The sequence below is a fragment of the Pygoscelis adeliae genome, unplaced genomic scaffold (genome assembly GCF_000699105.1).
Source record: "Pygoscelis adeliae isolate BGI_AS28 unplaced genomic scaffold, ASM69910v1 Scaffold317, whole genome shotgun sequence".
NCBI lineage: Eukaryota > Metazoa > Chordata > Aves > Sphenisciformes > Spheniscidae > Pygoscelis > Pygoscelis adeliae.
The window spans coordinates 2192438-2207781 of NW_008825155.1; the positions used below are offsets into that span (position 1 = coordinate 2192438).

The 15344-nt window shown below is 38.5% G+C and overlaps 1 protein-coding gene across 1 annotated transcript in view; it reads right to left on the reverse strand.

Annotated features, from left to right (window-relative positions):
* SORCS1 (sortilin-related VPS10 domain containing receptor 1) overlaps positions 1 to 15344 on the reverse strand; it is a 214085-nt gene that overhangs the window by 100253 nt on the left and 98488 nt on the right. The window contains exon 5 of the mRNA XM_009328455.1: positions 4462 to 4535. Within this exon, the coding sequence (XP_009326730.1) occupies positions 4462 to 4535 (74 nt within the window). The remainder of the gene's footprint in view (positions 1 to 4461; positions 4536 to 15344) is intronic.

Here is a 15344-nt window from a genome sequence, read left to right on the forward strand (position 1 = left end):
ATTTTGCTTAGAAATACTGCTTCCTAGTAATTAGGGTATTTTCATAGGGCACAGTTCCAGAATTACTAAGCACCTTAATAACTTTCATGCATTTTTCTGTCACAGTACATTTAACAGCAAAATCTCAAGAACCTGCCAGAGAAATAATAAAAAACATGAGAATTGTTGATACAGTGCAGAACTGCAGTGCCTTGGGGTTGTATGCAGTGTGCATTCTTTTATGTTTCCATCAGGCAAACAACATACGGTTGACTCTCTGAGTGGATTACGCTTTCCTCAGTATACCACTTTCACATACCTAGATTATGCAAACAGGTATGTGGTAAGATACCCAAATTATAGCAAATAGAGGTGTCAGTTTTACAGTAGCCCATCACTAAAGCCTTCCCAGCACAAATGTGTCCTTACAAACTTTTAATGAGGTAGAGAATTACAGATCCCTTTTTCCTCCTTTTGTTTTGTTTTGGTTGTTGGGTTTTTTTAAGATAAGAAAACTCCAGTCACCTCTCATTTTAAAGGTTTGAGTTTATCTGCTCATCCCCCATCTGATATCTTCCTCCACAGAGTGACATTACAACATCTTTCACCACAAGTGTGGATGTCAGGGCATCACTTAGAGCTGCAGGTGGAAGCATGAAAAGGGGGAACAGAGGAGCTCTGAATAAACACAGATTCTATTTTCATGTTAATGACTCCTCTTAATGAAACAGAGGATACAAGAATACAAAATACATATGAGCTACAAGGAGCCGAGTTGTCTCTACACATAGTGTTTTCTCAGAGTTATGCAGTAGGCATCACCAGATTGCTTTAATGTTGCTCTCCAGGGGTTTAAATTTCTCTGGGGTGGTAGTAGGAGGGGGTGTTTCACAGAGCAGTCAAAAATAAGAGAATAAAAAAGAAAATTCTCTTGGAAACATAAGAAATGCAGCTGTAAAAGACACTACAGTTTCTCTGACAGCATTTGCAGGCAGACCCTTCTCAAGACTAAAACTAGCAAGCTCAGTGGTGTTTATTCACAAGACTTAGAGTGACCCACAAACTATTTACAAGACCACATGACAGAGTAAAATGGCAATTAAAATATCAGTGATCAATCATGAAAATGAATCTTTGCTTTCATCAACCATTCGAATCCGTTTAAAAGTCTTTAAAGTCTTCCAGATGTTCCTTCCCTGTCTAAAGAAACAGTATTAAGTAAATGCAGCCTCAGGAAGGCCTGATGCCAAAGGCTTTGCTTTGTGTCTTCCTGATCTTAGAAAAGTCCCAGTTTAGATAGTTCTGGGAGCAATCTGTATTAAAGCAACTCCTCAGCCTTCCTTAGATATCGGAATATAGCCCTCATTCTCCACAGATATTATAGCCCTCATTCTCTGCACAATACAGCTGTGTCCTGGTTGATCCCTTCAAAACCATCTGATTTAGAGAAAGCACCGGGAGCAGGAGAGAGTATCCCTACAGTCTGCTTTCCTTGAAAAGTTGTGGCTTCAGGACATTTTCCTTCACTATTCATTTCTGCTCTAAAGAATAACTGGAAGTCAGTCTTCTGACTTTTCAGGTTGATTAGACTCCGCATATTTCCAAGACAAAATGTCTAATAATTAATTTAAAAAAAATTAAACAAACCACAGGGCACTGAGCAAGGCTCTGCCCAACTTGTACATCAGGACTGGCTGTAGAGACGTTGCTATAGAAGTTTGGATTTCAACTGTACATCTGAACCCTCTTATGTCCCAGTTCCCTTTTGCTTTTCTTCCATGTGGAGTCAGCAGTGGCCATGCTCTGAGTGCAAAGGGCTGCCCTTCCGATTCAGCACTTCAGTGCCTATTTTGTCCTCAGGTACTTGGCTGCACAGAAATGGAAATGCATAGAAAAGCCCAGTGTTGCTCTCTGTGGTGTACATGTTTCTCAATTACACATCCACAGCTCTGTTTACTACTATGGATGGTTTTGAGGACAGACTGTCTATATAATTGCAGCTAACTATTTTTTTTCCAAGGTGATGACGATCGTAATAAATAAGCCAGAACGAGATGCAACACTGTCTCCACAAGTTGTATTATTTTTACTGTTGATAGCAGAAGTACAGTCTAGCTTACTGAGGTGTGTTACGCAAGAGACGTTTTGTTCAAGGTGAAAATACAGGCTTGCAGTTTCATGTTTTGTTTATGGCTGTAGGGAATTAGATGGGTGGTTGGAACATCTTTTCATCTTTTCAACTTACTCTTTGCCTTTGAAGCTCCAAGCCTGAGTTCTCTTATTTGTTAGGTTCTAAGAGGCCTTCAAAGTTTGAGCTCCATGGGAATGGAAAATGATCATTTTCATCATTATTCTTATTGCAGGCATCCATCCGCTCAATTCACAATAAACCACTACTGTAAGTAATGATGGGAAACTTCAAAAGGTTTGGAGTGCAGTACAGGACACAGGGATCCAGGAACATTCTCTCCAGCTCTCTGACCCTCTTCAGTGAGTACAATTTTGTTGGATGACTCAAAGACTGGGTCCCCAGATTTCTAGAACTTTCTGCTTTTATTAGCCCAGAAAAAACAAGAGATGTGTGGGGCTGTGTGTTTGCATCTGACATTTTGAAACCCTGTTAGGAGTCCTGTAGGAAAAAAATAGGAGTGATATAAATATATATGTGCCTGTCTATACAGACGCTCACACAAAAACAAGTTTAAGCTAAAAATAGAATTTAATTTGCAAAAGCTTCAGCTAACACAGGTTCTGAGAAAGGATTAAAAAGCAGGAGCAGCAAACAAAATCTCTGGTATATCCTTTGCAGACCATATATAATTTCAACTTTGGAAGTAAATTTGACTTAGAGCTTGTACTTCTTTCATAAATTAAAAGAAAATATTTGACTGAACCACTCCTGAATCTTGATATGTTCAAAACCTGTGGTTTTGGCACAAATTTACAGTTTAGAAGCTACCATGGGGGTCTCATTTTAATCACCTGGTTCAGCTTCTCCTGATTTCAAGATGACTATTTTATCAAAAGCTTCTCTTTTAAAGGCCAGATTCACAGGACATGAGCCAACTTCTGCTCACAAGTGGACTACTGCCTCCATAAAGAGCTGATGAGAAGTCTCGCAGATTTACACCAGTGTAAGCAAAAGTAAGCCAAAATATAAAAAATTAAACTTATCTTTGATTTAGACTATGACAACCATATTTGCAGGAAAACAGTCTGGTATTTCCTTCATTCCTCAGCTTTCTTTTCCACATAAGTCAAAGTTACACTAATTGCTATTGCATGACAGCACAGAGGTGTTTCAGATAAGTATTTTACTGCAAGCCTGGTTACAGAGCTTTACTCTGGGTATGCAAATTGTTGCTATGGAAAGCAAATGCAAAGAGATCTGCCTGCAATCAGAATCATGAGAAGAGTATCAGTACACCAGAATCACTGGGTAAATCCGGGTGATGACTAAAACTGAAGGAGATGAGGCTCACAATACAAAGAAATTTGCTAGTAGTGAAGAACTGCAGAATAAAGTTTGGACCTACATCCAGGGGTTATTTTTCAGCTGTTGTGGCCACTACAAGTGTTTGAATCTGAAGTCAAATCATCCATTACAAATACCACATATACTAAAAATTGTGAAATGCTCAGATTCTATCATAACCATGTAGGCTATGGCCCTAAGTGAATTTAGATACAAATTGTATAGCATAAGTTAATGCAGCAAAGAATTAAACTTGCCTCAGGGACAAAGAGCTATGATACTTCTTTAAGGTAACTTTGGCATCAAACTTGCAAACGTTTTGTCATTGCTGTAACCAGCTGACATTCAGATTCAGCAAGAGGAGCTTACACACGGCTGATCCATACAACCTGAAATCTGACTGGAAATCTTGCACGGCTGCTTAGAAGCAATATTGCACAGTGATTTAAGCTCATAATGAAGAACTGTGTGTGCCTAGTTCAATGGTCAACTTGCTCACTTTCAAGGACTGAAGTAGGTCTAACAGCAGTTAAAAGCATAACACCAGCCACTGGAGGATGTCCACTGTTACCCATGGCAGAAATGCTAGTATCCTCAAAGACTCCAAGACTTCAGTCTTTGGCCCTCACTGGTAGCAGGACCAGATTGATCTCTTCTTTGTATTTGGTGCAAAAGCAAACAAGCTTATGCTGAACAGAGTTGTGTTCAAACTCAAAATGTTCGCAGGAAATTGCAGAACTCTCCCCTCTAAAATCAATGCTTTCTTTAGACTATTATTCAGTATATTTCAGTCATGCACCATCCTTAGATCAAAGACCCCACTTTCACGTGCTGTATAAACACATAACAGGAGGAATAATGCCCCTTTCATACAGTTCAAAGTTAATTTCAACAAATCAGCAGTGCAGACTGCATTCAGCCATGTTGCCTTCAAGCCCCCATTTCAACATCTCTGTACATATGGGGAAGCTGTGTCTGGAAAATGAGGAAGAAGTTTTTGCTCTTACCAGTAGAACCTGTTTGGTGCAACTCCCTCATGAAGAAGCAGCCATCTTCTGCCAAACTCCACTGAACTGAATAACTGGGGACAAAAACAAACAGTCATGAATCACAGTAAAACACAAAGATAATCGAGAAATTAATCTGAAGAAGCCTGTATTACTTCTGCGACAGTGACTTGGACTTTTACTTCCTCCAGCCTCAAAGGGACACATCTGGGGCAGCTGAAAATGCCCCAGGCATTTCAGTTGAATGCAGTGCCTTTTATTAGCAGAGGCAATACTGAGCTGTGTGACATGGGACACAACTGGTATTACCTGAGGGATCACCGTATGGGTACACCCAACGACCTGCCATGACTGAAAACTCATCATCTAGCTCTTTCTGGCACTCTCAGGTAATAAAATCATGCAGCATGAGAAGGCTGCCTTTTACTTTTATAAACCTGTGGTGGACACCAAATGTATAGCATAACACAGCAGTCTGATATCCTAGCCTAGCTCTGACAACAGATACACAGACTTGCCTGCCTTGATATTATGTCAGAAGGTCATTCTCTTTCCAGTTACCAGTAGCCATCCCTAGAGAAGTTGTTCAATCTGGCACCAAAAACATACTCTAACATGTCCAGATTTCTATTGCAAGACTGAATGAGTTTAAATAGCACAAGTTGTCCCGCGGAAACCTGCAATTCTCACTTTGCTTCTGTCCTTCTCCAGCAAACAACGTGACACCTTCTCCTAGTCTGGTTACACAAACAATATACAAACACATCAATCATTTCAGAAAATCTTTCCATGACAAATACCAAACCAGACTGAGAAAGGTCAGTAGAAAGGCATGTTACAGGTATTATAAATACTTTGACATGTCTTTGTGGAATGATATACAAATGTTACTTTTATAGAGCATTTACAAACAGCTGCTCTCTGTAAATGCTGCCATCAGGTAATTCTCAGAAGGATAGCAGAAGGGAGGATCACTTGGATTCTGTCTTTCTTTTGCTTTATTTAACTTCAAATTTCTCATGTGGAAGCATTGAGAGGCAGTCAGACCTATACTTTTCTTGCAGATTCATCCCATGTCCCTTCCTTCCCTTGCTTGATAGACTTGGTCAGTGCCCTTTTCTGGCAAGGAAGATGTTGGACCCCTTTTTTGAACTGTGATCTGCCTTTTTAGGACATCACTTTAGAGATCTTGTAGAAAATGCAAACAATCCGAATCTTTATGTGCAAACCCTGACCGATTTTTTTTTTGAATGAGTAGTGGCAGTGGATTGGCAGGGAAGAGAAAGATGGATGCCTGAGAGCATGACTGAGAAGGAGGGAAGCTGATTTAAAGCTTTGGGTTGATCAGAAAGATGATGTGAATGTATTTTAAGAATTATGAGACTGGGATGTAAGAAACCTTGAGATCTACTTCCTAGTCTGCATTACATTCCCAATGCAAACCCCTATATCCTTCAGTTTCCCTACTGTAAAACTTTGGAAGGACATGGAGAAACTAATTACAACAGCTGCTTGGTAAACAGTAGACTGTGCATATGTTGAAATCTACTTTAAAATAGGAAACCTGAAAATTCACCTCTTTTTCTCATCTCCCTTTCTCTTGAACACTGTCAAAGAAGAGAGAGGGAAGAAGGCAGAGGGGATAGAAGATAATGATGGTAAGAAAAGGAAAAACAGTTTAGCTTTGTGGACAGAAATGCATCCATTTTTAAAACTTCAGTGGTGAATCTGTTATTTTTCCTTAAGTAGAAGATTCTAAATACATTTTTATTTGAAACTTTAAGGGACCCTAACTATAACTAAGGAAAACTTCCATTTTTGAAAACAGAAGAAAACCTTTTGGGACATTTAACAATGACTTTTGTAAAGTTCTTTGAGGTCATCTAATCAAGAACTTTACCATTACAGAAGGTGTTTCTCCACCTTCACATTCAAAATCCATTTTTAGACCTGCTTTTGTAATTGCAGCAAAAATAAAAACATAATAACAATAAGCTACTGTCAATCTATCTCGCCAATGTCAATGTTTTCCCTTTCATGGAAAAGTAGTTTCTTCTGTGCCAAGTAATAAGTCTTTGACATACAGTCATTTAACTTTTAATAAAGTTCAGATCATCCTTTAATTAAGAACAGGAAGCAAACTAAACAACTCAAACACCTCTGTGTTTCCAGACCAGGGATATATAGGATGTAAGCTTTACAGGGACATTGATGTTCAGATGGCTGAAATCATCACAGTAAATCTTATTTTCCCCCTTTTGCACCTCTCACCCTACTCCCTCTCTAGTTTCCCTGAGCACAACTTTCAGCAGGTTATCCCTTCTCTGAATTTGCTGGTGATAGTAACAGTATCCTGAATGAATTAAACACAGCCTGCAAAAGCTTTCTCTGTGCTTGTGTAGCATCCTTCTCCATGCCTGCAGTCCCACTGCAGTGCCCGGTGGTTGAACGGCCCCAGAGCCACAGCTTCCCTCTGGCTCTTTTCAGCACAACTCTTCAGAGGGGCTGTTCACCTGGTACATCTAACAACTCCCCCAGCAGAGCAGAAGCTGTGATCCTGCATAGCGCCCAGGGAGCCCTGCTTTCCCTTAGCGCGTGCTCTGAACGAGACATGCGATTCAGGCAAAACGTGGAGAAATGCAAGACTTTATAAGTTTCTTTCAAAGGGAGGAAATAGATATAGCAATTCTACTGCCAGGATTGGCCTCTCAAATTGAAGCCAGTGCCCAGTGAGCTGGAGACAGTGTGTGAGAAAAGGCAACAGCTCTCAAAGGGAAATATCATCTCCCTGGGAACCCATGCCCAAAGCGCTCATTGTCTTTGATGAGACATTTTAATAACCAGGCTTTAGAAGGTTTTTCCTCCTTTGCCATTATCTCAGCACCAATCTCAACCTTTACTGACTCACAGCAGCACAAGAAGCACTAATGTATCTTTAGCAAAGGGGGAATTCCCCACCTTATGTGTCACCCCCCTACAAAAAGAAAAAAAAAAAAACCTTTGCAGTGAGGATTTTTTCAGGTATTTTATTCTAAGTATTATTCATTTTAAACTAAGTTTATTTAGTTGGACCAGAAAAAAAAAAATATTTGGAGGCTAGGTTTTTGTCAAGTATCAGTTATGATACAGCTGGAATTATTTTTCCCCATTTAGCAATTATAGTGCTTGTACGGATATTTTTTAAACCCAGCATCATATTTTGTTTTTGTTATAAAAGCCTTCTCTCCCCTGGGTCTTCTTGTGACAGACTCATGCATGCAGTCCCTTCAGAGATGACATTTTATTTTCTTTGGCAAGCACTGCCGTTTGATGACAATTTTCATTATTAGACTGAAATTAGATAATGTTCTTTGCTACACTTCTTTTTCAACCACAAATAGAAAAGGAACCTATTACAATTTCAATGTATGTTTTCATCTGAGGGCCAAGTAGTGATCTGACGTTTCTGTTTTCACTGAGACAAAACTGTTATGAAGAACAAATCTTGTATTGATCTCTCAGATTTGACCCTTGCTCATCAGGGAATAATTCTCTTCTTGCTTCCTCTTCTCTTGTATATTTATTTTTCTGTGTAATACCTGAGTACTTAACAATCATTAACAGTCTGGTTTTGCTTTGTTTTGCTTTTTTAAATCCTAATATTCTGTGAAGTAGAAACCTACCACCTACCTCTTTTAGATGGGAAAACAGAAATGCAAGGGAAAAGGAAAGGCTGTCCCAAGGTTACAAATACCTTCTGAGGCTGAGCAGGGATTCAAATAAACCCTCTGAACTGCAAGACAATCCCCCAGCTATAGAAAAAGCCTTCTCGCAACCTGACACTACTATCTTCTGGAGTAGGGAAAAGCTGCATCTGAAAACTGAACTTCGCTCCTTATCTACACCAAACAATTTCTATATGCTACTCACCATCTCTGTTATTTGTTTCCCAACCCATGTGAGAAGCATAAGAGCTGCTCATGTATTTCATAGTGATAGCATAAGCTTCATCCTAAAATGCTTTGGGATATCTGGGTAACAGCAGGATACAGTTGCCATGTAATCTTCTCTTGCCCTTCTAATTTCCTGATCTTTCCAGCACTAATTTTAGACTTGAGTAGTTTTTTTGCATTTTGGGCTATATTCATTGACAACATTTTCAATCTGAGACAGTCAAAAAATTCTTTAATAGATAGATTTTTTTAAAAACAAAAAATATTGTTTGTACACTAAGGATAACTGTCCTATGATCCAATGAAAATGCAGAAGAAAATTAAAATATTTTTGAAATGTTTGTAGCTAAAACCACAAAGCATTTGATGATGAGGAAGAAGCTGTATGTATAAATTCTTAGTGAAAGTAAAATATTTAACAGAAATTAGTCAAACCTGAATAGTTTATTTACTTTAATTTTACAGTTTGCACTGTAAAAAATAACTAAATTCCAGAAAATAGGGAGGAAAACAGTGTCTTTCCAAAATGTTCCATGAAGAATAACTGAATTTTATTTGACTCAACTGATCTAGACTGCAACATCACTTCTAGAAGGGAAAGTGTGTACTAGGGAAGAGGAAAAAGAACTCTACATTTTTCTTTACTTCAGCTCTGGAAAATCTCTCCAAAGCCAAAAGCTCTCAAGATCTTAGCATCATAAACCCCTCTATTTTTTAAATGGTTCTGGATACATTCTGCCACGCATCTTTCTTTGCCCTTCTGCCCTGTATTGCATACAATGAACACTTGTATAGTTTCATAACCTACCCGTGTGCTAGTTCACAGCTGTGAAAGAGCTCTGGCCCCTTCCATCGTTTGACTAGATCTATTTTATTCTTTCCTGGTTTGCCCATGTATTGTACCTCCTACACATCTTCCTTTCACTCAGATTTCTAAGTTCTTTAGAGTGGAAATCATCTGTTGTAGCATGTGTTTACACAACATAAAGATTGCTGGGGCTCTCAGTAGCTATTATACATACAAGGAAACTATAAGTGCAGATAAGTGTAAGGCCAACTTTTCCCCGTAATAGATACTTCAGTAAAAAGTTCCACTATTCAGAATGGTGGAAATTAGATGTTTATCCAACATTATTTCTAACACTTTGGTTTTCATCCACAAAGCAGCACAGCAATCCGGGAGTTTTGTAGTTTCCTCTGGAACGAGGTGGCTACTGTTGGAAACGTTGGATAAGACAAAACAATGGTTCTGCCATAAGATTTCTACATTACACTGGCTTCAAAAACAGCTTTCAATAATTCACAGGACTCAGAAAATATTTAGATACCACTGACTCCATTATTCTCATTGTTCATCAATGTCTTACATTTTAGAAGTCTCTGAACTGAAATACTACCACATTTGAACACCAGCATTAATATCAATGAAGTTGGTATTAACTTGTATGTTATATATATAAAAAACATATATATATGTCTTCTACATAGCTTATATAACTGGTCTATCAAAAAAGGATTCAGAAGGTAATCAACTCCAATATACTTCTTCCAATGGACACGTCTTAGTGAGCAATATCTCTAATAAACAAATACTGTAAAGAACACAATCTTCTCACCATTTTACAGATAAAGGTTGCATATCTCCACTGAAAAACTATAGAGAAACTTTAATGTGTAAAATATAGACTCATCCTCAAAACACCTCTCCTAAAGGCATTGTGTGGGAGTCACAAGTGCTATAAACCATCAGACTTTCACTCACTTTTATGGAGCTAAAACAAATGACACTAACTGAGGATTTATCTCTCTCTTTAATTTACCGGCAGTCTTATTTGGGTCTGTATTTTTTTATTAGTCAATATGCATTTTAAAAACTCCAAAACAAGTAGCTAAAATATGAGCTTTAAGGGCCTAATGTTCTCTAGGCATCAGACAAATTTGATTCATTCTGATGTAATCACCGATGGTATGAGATTATGACCTACAGGATGCTGCTTGTCTATCTGAGTTTGAGTGAATTACGAAGTTGAGATCTTCTGACATAAACTCACGTCTTTAGGACAAACAAAATGAGCTGTTAACAGTTTCATAAAGTATTACATGTGGACACGCACTTTAATAAAATTGTACTGTGCACCACTTGTTTCCCTTACAAACACTGGATTTTCCCTGAGATTCTCCCAGCCAAAAATCTGGCTCTTATGAGGTGGTTGAATTGTTTATTTGGCTGTTGAACCTGATGGGTAAGAAAGCATGGCATCAACCAGATGTTGCTAGTAAATGCAAACATCTTTAAGAGAGCAGTCCCCATTCCTCCACAGTTCCAACAAGCTCTGTGCTCCCCAGAGCCAGTGGGTAACTCTGCTACCTGCATAGTCATCAAACTCACCATACCAAAAACTTACAGTAATCTATATATCATCCAAGAAGACGGACAAATATTTCCTCATTTAACATCCGACTTTGAAAGCAAGGTTACACATACCAACTACCGAGAATCTGAATGACCCACCAATTCTGATACAATGCCATTTGAAGGGTCATTATGCTAGTCAAGACCTACCATCACCTCTTCTGTTCTCCAGACAAAAGATTCATTTTCCCAGCCAAAGCTTCCTGTCACATGTGGAGTCCCTCATAGCTTCAGCTTCATTTTAACGCCTCTACAAGTTGCTGCAGATATAACTGACCCAGAGTGCCCATGATGTTTCAGCATTCAGCGTTTAAACTAATTGGATATTCTGATTAAATATTTAGTTCTGATGCTTCTTCACATACTGATCTTGAATCAGCATCCATGTGCTTCCTATGCTGATGAGGATACTAAATTCTATGCACTGATTTCATCTCATGCAAAAAATATTATGCACATGGAAATTCAGAATCTGGCTAAAGAAAAGGTGATTTAAATTGCATGCTGGAAGTGACATGAGGGAAATACTTCAAGCAAGCTAGTAGTCCCCATTATTTTTCTTTTACTTAAGAAATTTCCCCTAAACAAGTTATAATGCAATGTGGCACGGAGTCTAAGTTTATTTGTTGATTGGATTTACCAACTTTGGTAATTCATATATTCACAAAAGAAAAAGCTCTCTTTCTCTCACCTCTAGTTTCCATGAAAGCTCCACTCATTCTTCCTGGACACAGATCTGACCAAAGCAGTTCAACCCACACTACAGTATTGACCTAAAAAAAAAATACGCAACTGGAAAACTAGCTCCAAACATCTTCGAAAGCACTGGGTTTGACTCAAATTCACCCCTAATTCCCTGAGAGGGTTCCTACTGGTCAATCCTCCTGATAGTTTCTTCACATATGCTGACCTTTTGTCTCTTACACTTCCTGGTGTTTCTATAAGATGATTAAAACTAACCCTGTTCATAGTGTTTCACCCTCACCCCTTCAAACAGAATTTATTCACACACACAAAAATCCCCAGAACACCAGGGCACCAAAACCACAGATTTTGTACTGATGAACCGTATAAAGATTTTGAGGGAGCACTTTTTCCTCATCTTCAGTATAATTTTTTAAATTTATCTCACTTTCACCAAAGAATACAACATTCCAAAAGCACAGTTTAGCTTTAACTATAAACATAACGGAGTCAAACTGGATAAAGACAACTCTTTCTGAAGATGCAACAATGTAATCTGAAACAAATGCAGGCAAGTCCTTCTTCTTATCCCCATTCATTTATACTGAATAAGTTTATTGCTGATAAATCATACTTTGCTACCACTGCAGGTGTATTTGAAGAAATTAGTCTTCTACAAAGTTTCAGTCATTATTCTCATTGTTCATAGGGGCATTATTCAAATGTTATTCAACTGTGAAAGACCATATTTAGAACTAATCTAAAACCTTCAGGAAAGCAAAGAGCAACACGATAGACATCACGTGGATTGCTTCAATTTGGTGATGTACTACTTCAATTTAAGTCTCTCTTGCTTCTTTTGCTTTCTATGCAGTCTGCAGAAAAGGATGGGGTTAGTGCATCAGGTAAGGACATAAGATTGAACATGTTTATATAGGTATATACAGTAGTCCTTTAATGATCTTTCAGACCCTTATGCCTTGGATCTACCTGCTGGATGAAAAATTATGACAGTGGGAAAGAAGTTTCCACAGTGGTGCTACAGACATCTCAAACAGTGCGAGAGAATGAACGGCAACTTGGATGCACATGTTCCCAACATGCATCCAGTGCAGCTTACTTGGATATCAAACAAAGTACATTAAATTTAAAGAAATTACTGCACAGGGCATTTCTTGTTCAGAGCAGTCAAAGGCTGGGAGGTATGCTGCTATTCCCTGAATCACACTATTCTTCATTTAGAAGAGCCATGGACTAGACTTTTCTCTTCCAACACTGAATTTAATAGAACAGTATGTTTTGTATAAACAAAGAATCTGCAGTCATGCATGGTACTTCCTTCCTAGAATAGAGCATAAGACTCATGATCTGGGATACAAAAATGGGCTACAGGACTGATACTCATTTACTTCCCTGGTCTCTGATCTAGTTGTAGGTTCCAGTGTTAAGATGTTTAAATACCCTTGAAGCAATAAAGTTCATAGGACACTGCATAGACTTTGAAGATTTTAAGCTGCAGCAATGTATTAATCATGCCACACAGAAGCCATCAATAAGGATACCCAATAGTTGGTGTTTACTGAATGCTGACAGAAACACATCAGAGTGATAAAGCTTTCGTATACCTGCTTCACAGACCATTCAAATACCCGTGAGGTCCTCTGTGGCTGCTCTTGCTGATGAACCACACATTGCTGTCATATAGACTTGTTCAGTATGGTTGTAACACATCAGTTTCTTTTGTGCATGTTAATCAGATCAAAGCACCTGGAGATGACCCTCAGCTTTCTTCCTACCTATCCCCCAATAACTCTGTACACATTCTCAGATATGAGCCACATCAGCTGGTGTTCTGGTTTTGTGGCAGTTTGCAAGCAACTGTATTAGCATGATGTCTCCAGTGCATTCAACTCATGTGCTAAAAAATGGCAGGAAACACATTTTTACCAGAAGATATTTAAAGGAATCTGCTTGGCATATATATTTTAAAGCCCGAAGAAACCACTAGTATCATCAGTTTGTTCTCCTCCTAACAGGTGCTGCAGAATCTTTACCACTAACTCAAGCAGTAGAGAGAATTATTCAGGCCAACAACTGATCGCTGAACTAGATTGTATCATTTGGAAAGACATCCAATCTCCATTTCAAGAAATGATGAATTTACCACTCCACTTACTATGTTGTCCTCAAGGTTAATTCCCTTCTCTGTTAAAAAACACTATCTCTGTAACAGGGTATCCTGCACTGGCTTTCTGTTGTGTTGTAAATTTACTAGGTAGGTTCATAACTGTTTAGATAACTGCATTAAATAAATGCATTTTTGTTTAAAAAGTGTATCGTATTAGAATGAGAACAGAACAGAAAAGGCTTATTACAGCAGAATTTAGGGCAAAGTGCCAGAATTTGCATGCACGCATGCATAGCTTTAAATTTAAAAATAAATTATTATTGTTTATCATTTGCGTTATACTAAAACCTACGGCTCCAAGTGAATTTAGTGTTCACAGGCACTTTGTATAATAAGAAACTGGAGACATGTTGGAGAGTACAGTCAAAACAAATAACAGAGAAGGGAGAGGTGAGTCATCTACAGAAAAGTGAAGGGAGTTGCTTAACACCACAGAGATCAGTGGCAGACCTAGCGATATGGAATGCATTTATTCCTAATCCAGTGAACTGTTCAACTCTGATGGAAAGGAAAAAAGTAAATTTTTCATGGAAGTAGGAAAACGGGAGTTATGTAGCACATAGAGAATCTTGCAGAGAAACAATGGATCTACCCATAGCTATAAGTATGCATCCAAGGATCCCAAAGCAGCAAAAGAACAAGTTCTCTAGGGGTACAGAGGGCTGATGTTTATACAGATGGATAAGCAAGGACATATTGATTTGCCTAAAGGTGAATGAGTCAGTTGTAAAGCGTGCAGTGATTATTGCTCAAGAGTCTTTCCTTCTGTTTCACTGATCACACCCCTGGCCCAGAAATGTATCTTCCTCTCTGGACTGCCAGGCTGCCACTGGGGTTTGCTAGTTGATTTTTTTCTTTTTCTTTTTTATTATTTATTAGGGGAGGAAAGAATGTTAGAGATTCCTCCCACTTTTAATTCCATTCTTTACTTTAGATTGTTACCCGAGCACATTATGCTTAGTAAGGTGTGTAAAAGACTGATGGGTACACTAGGAAAGCATATTTTATGACATAGTTTGTACACTGGCCTATGGCCAATTAAAAAAAAAAAGATACAATCTGACACCATTATTATTCTTGCTGAGACAATGCTGAGGAACTGACTGTATGAGAAGAAAGGAGGAAAACTCCTAATAAAATAACAGCCAGATGAATAGTTTTGATATCCCTTCCTTGTTCATTTTCAGTATGCTGGTTGCCATCAAACGCTAATCAGTTTGCCTAGAGATAACAAGGCATACTTGTAGAGTTGTGCGCATGATGTCTTATCAGGATGCCCAACAGGTGTCTGTGCTTAAGGTCTTCACAGGAATGGCGTGCACAGCCCTAGCTACAAACATGGATGTTTCTGTGCATGACTGATTGCTTGCTTAGAAACATAACCTCATGGAAAGTCTTAAAAATAAAGGTTAGCATTCACAAGGCTTTTGTGTGGAAGGCCCTTTCCATCCCTGGCACAGGCGCTGGTAACCCAGAAAGGATATCTAAGGTCATGCAGAAAGTGTGATATTGCAAAGCCTGGGACCTTTTAACGTGCAAATTCCTTCCTACTTTTCATCTTCAACAATATGCATCAAAGAGAATCAAGTCTGCTGGAAAAGTGGCTTCGTTGATTAGTGGTGCCCTAAATATTGACACTAATAGTGTAGATTGCTGCAGGAGTAAT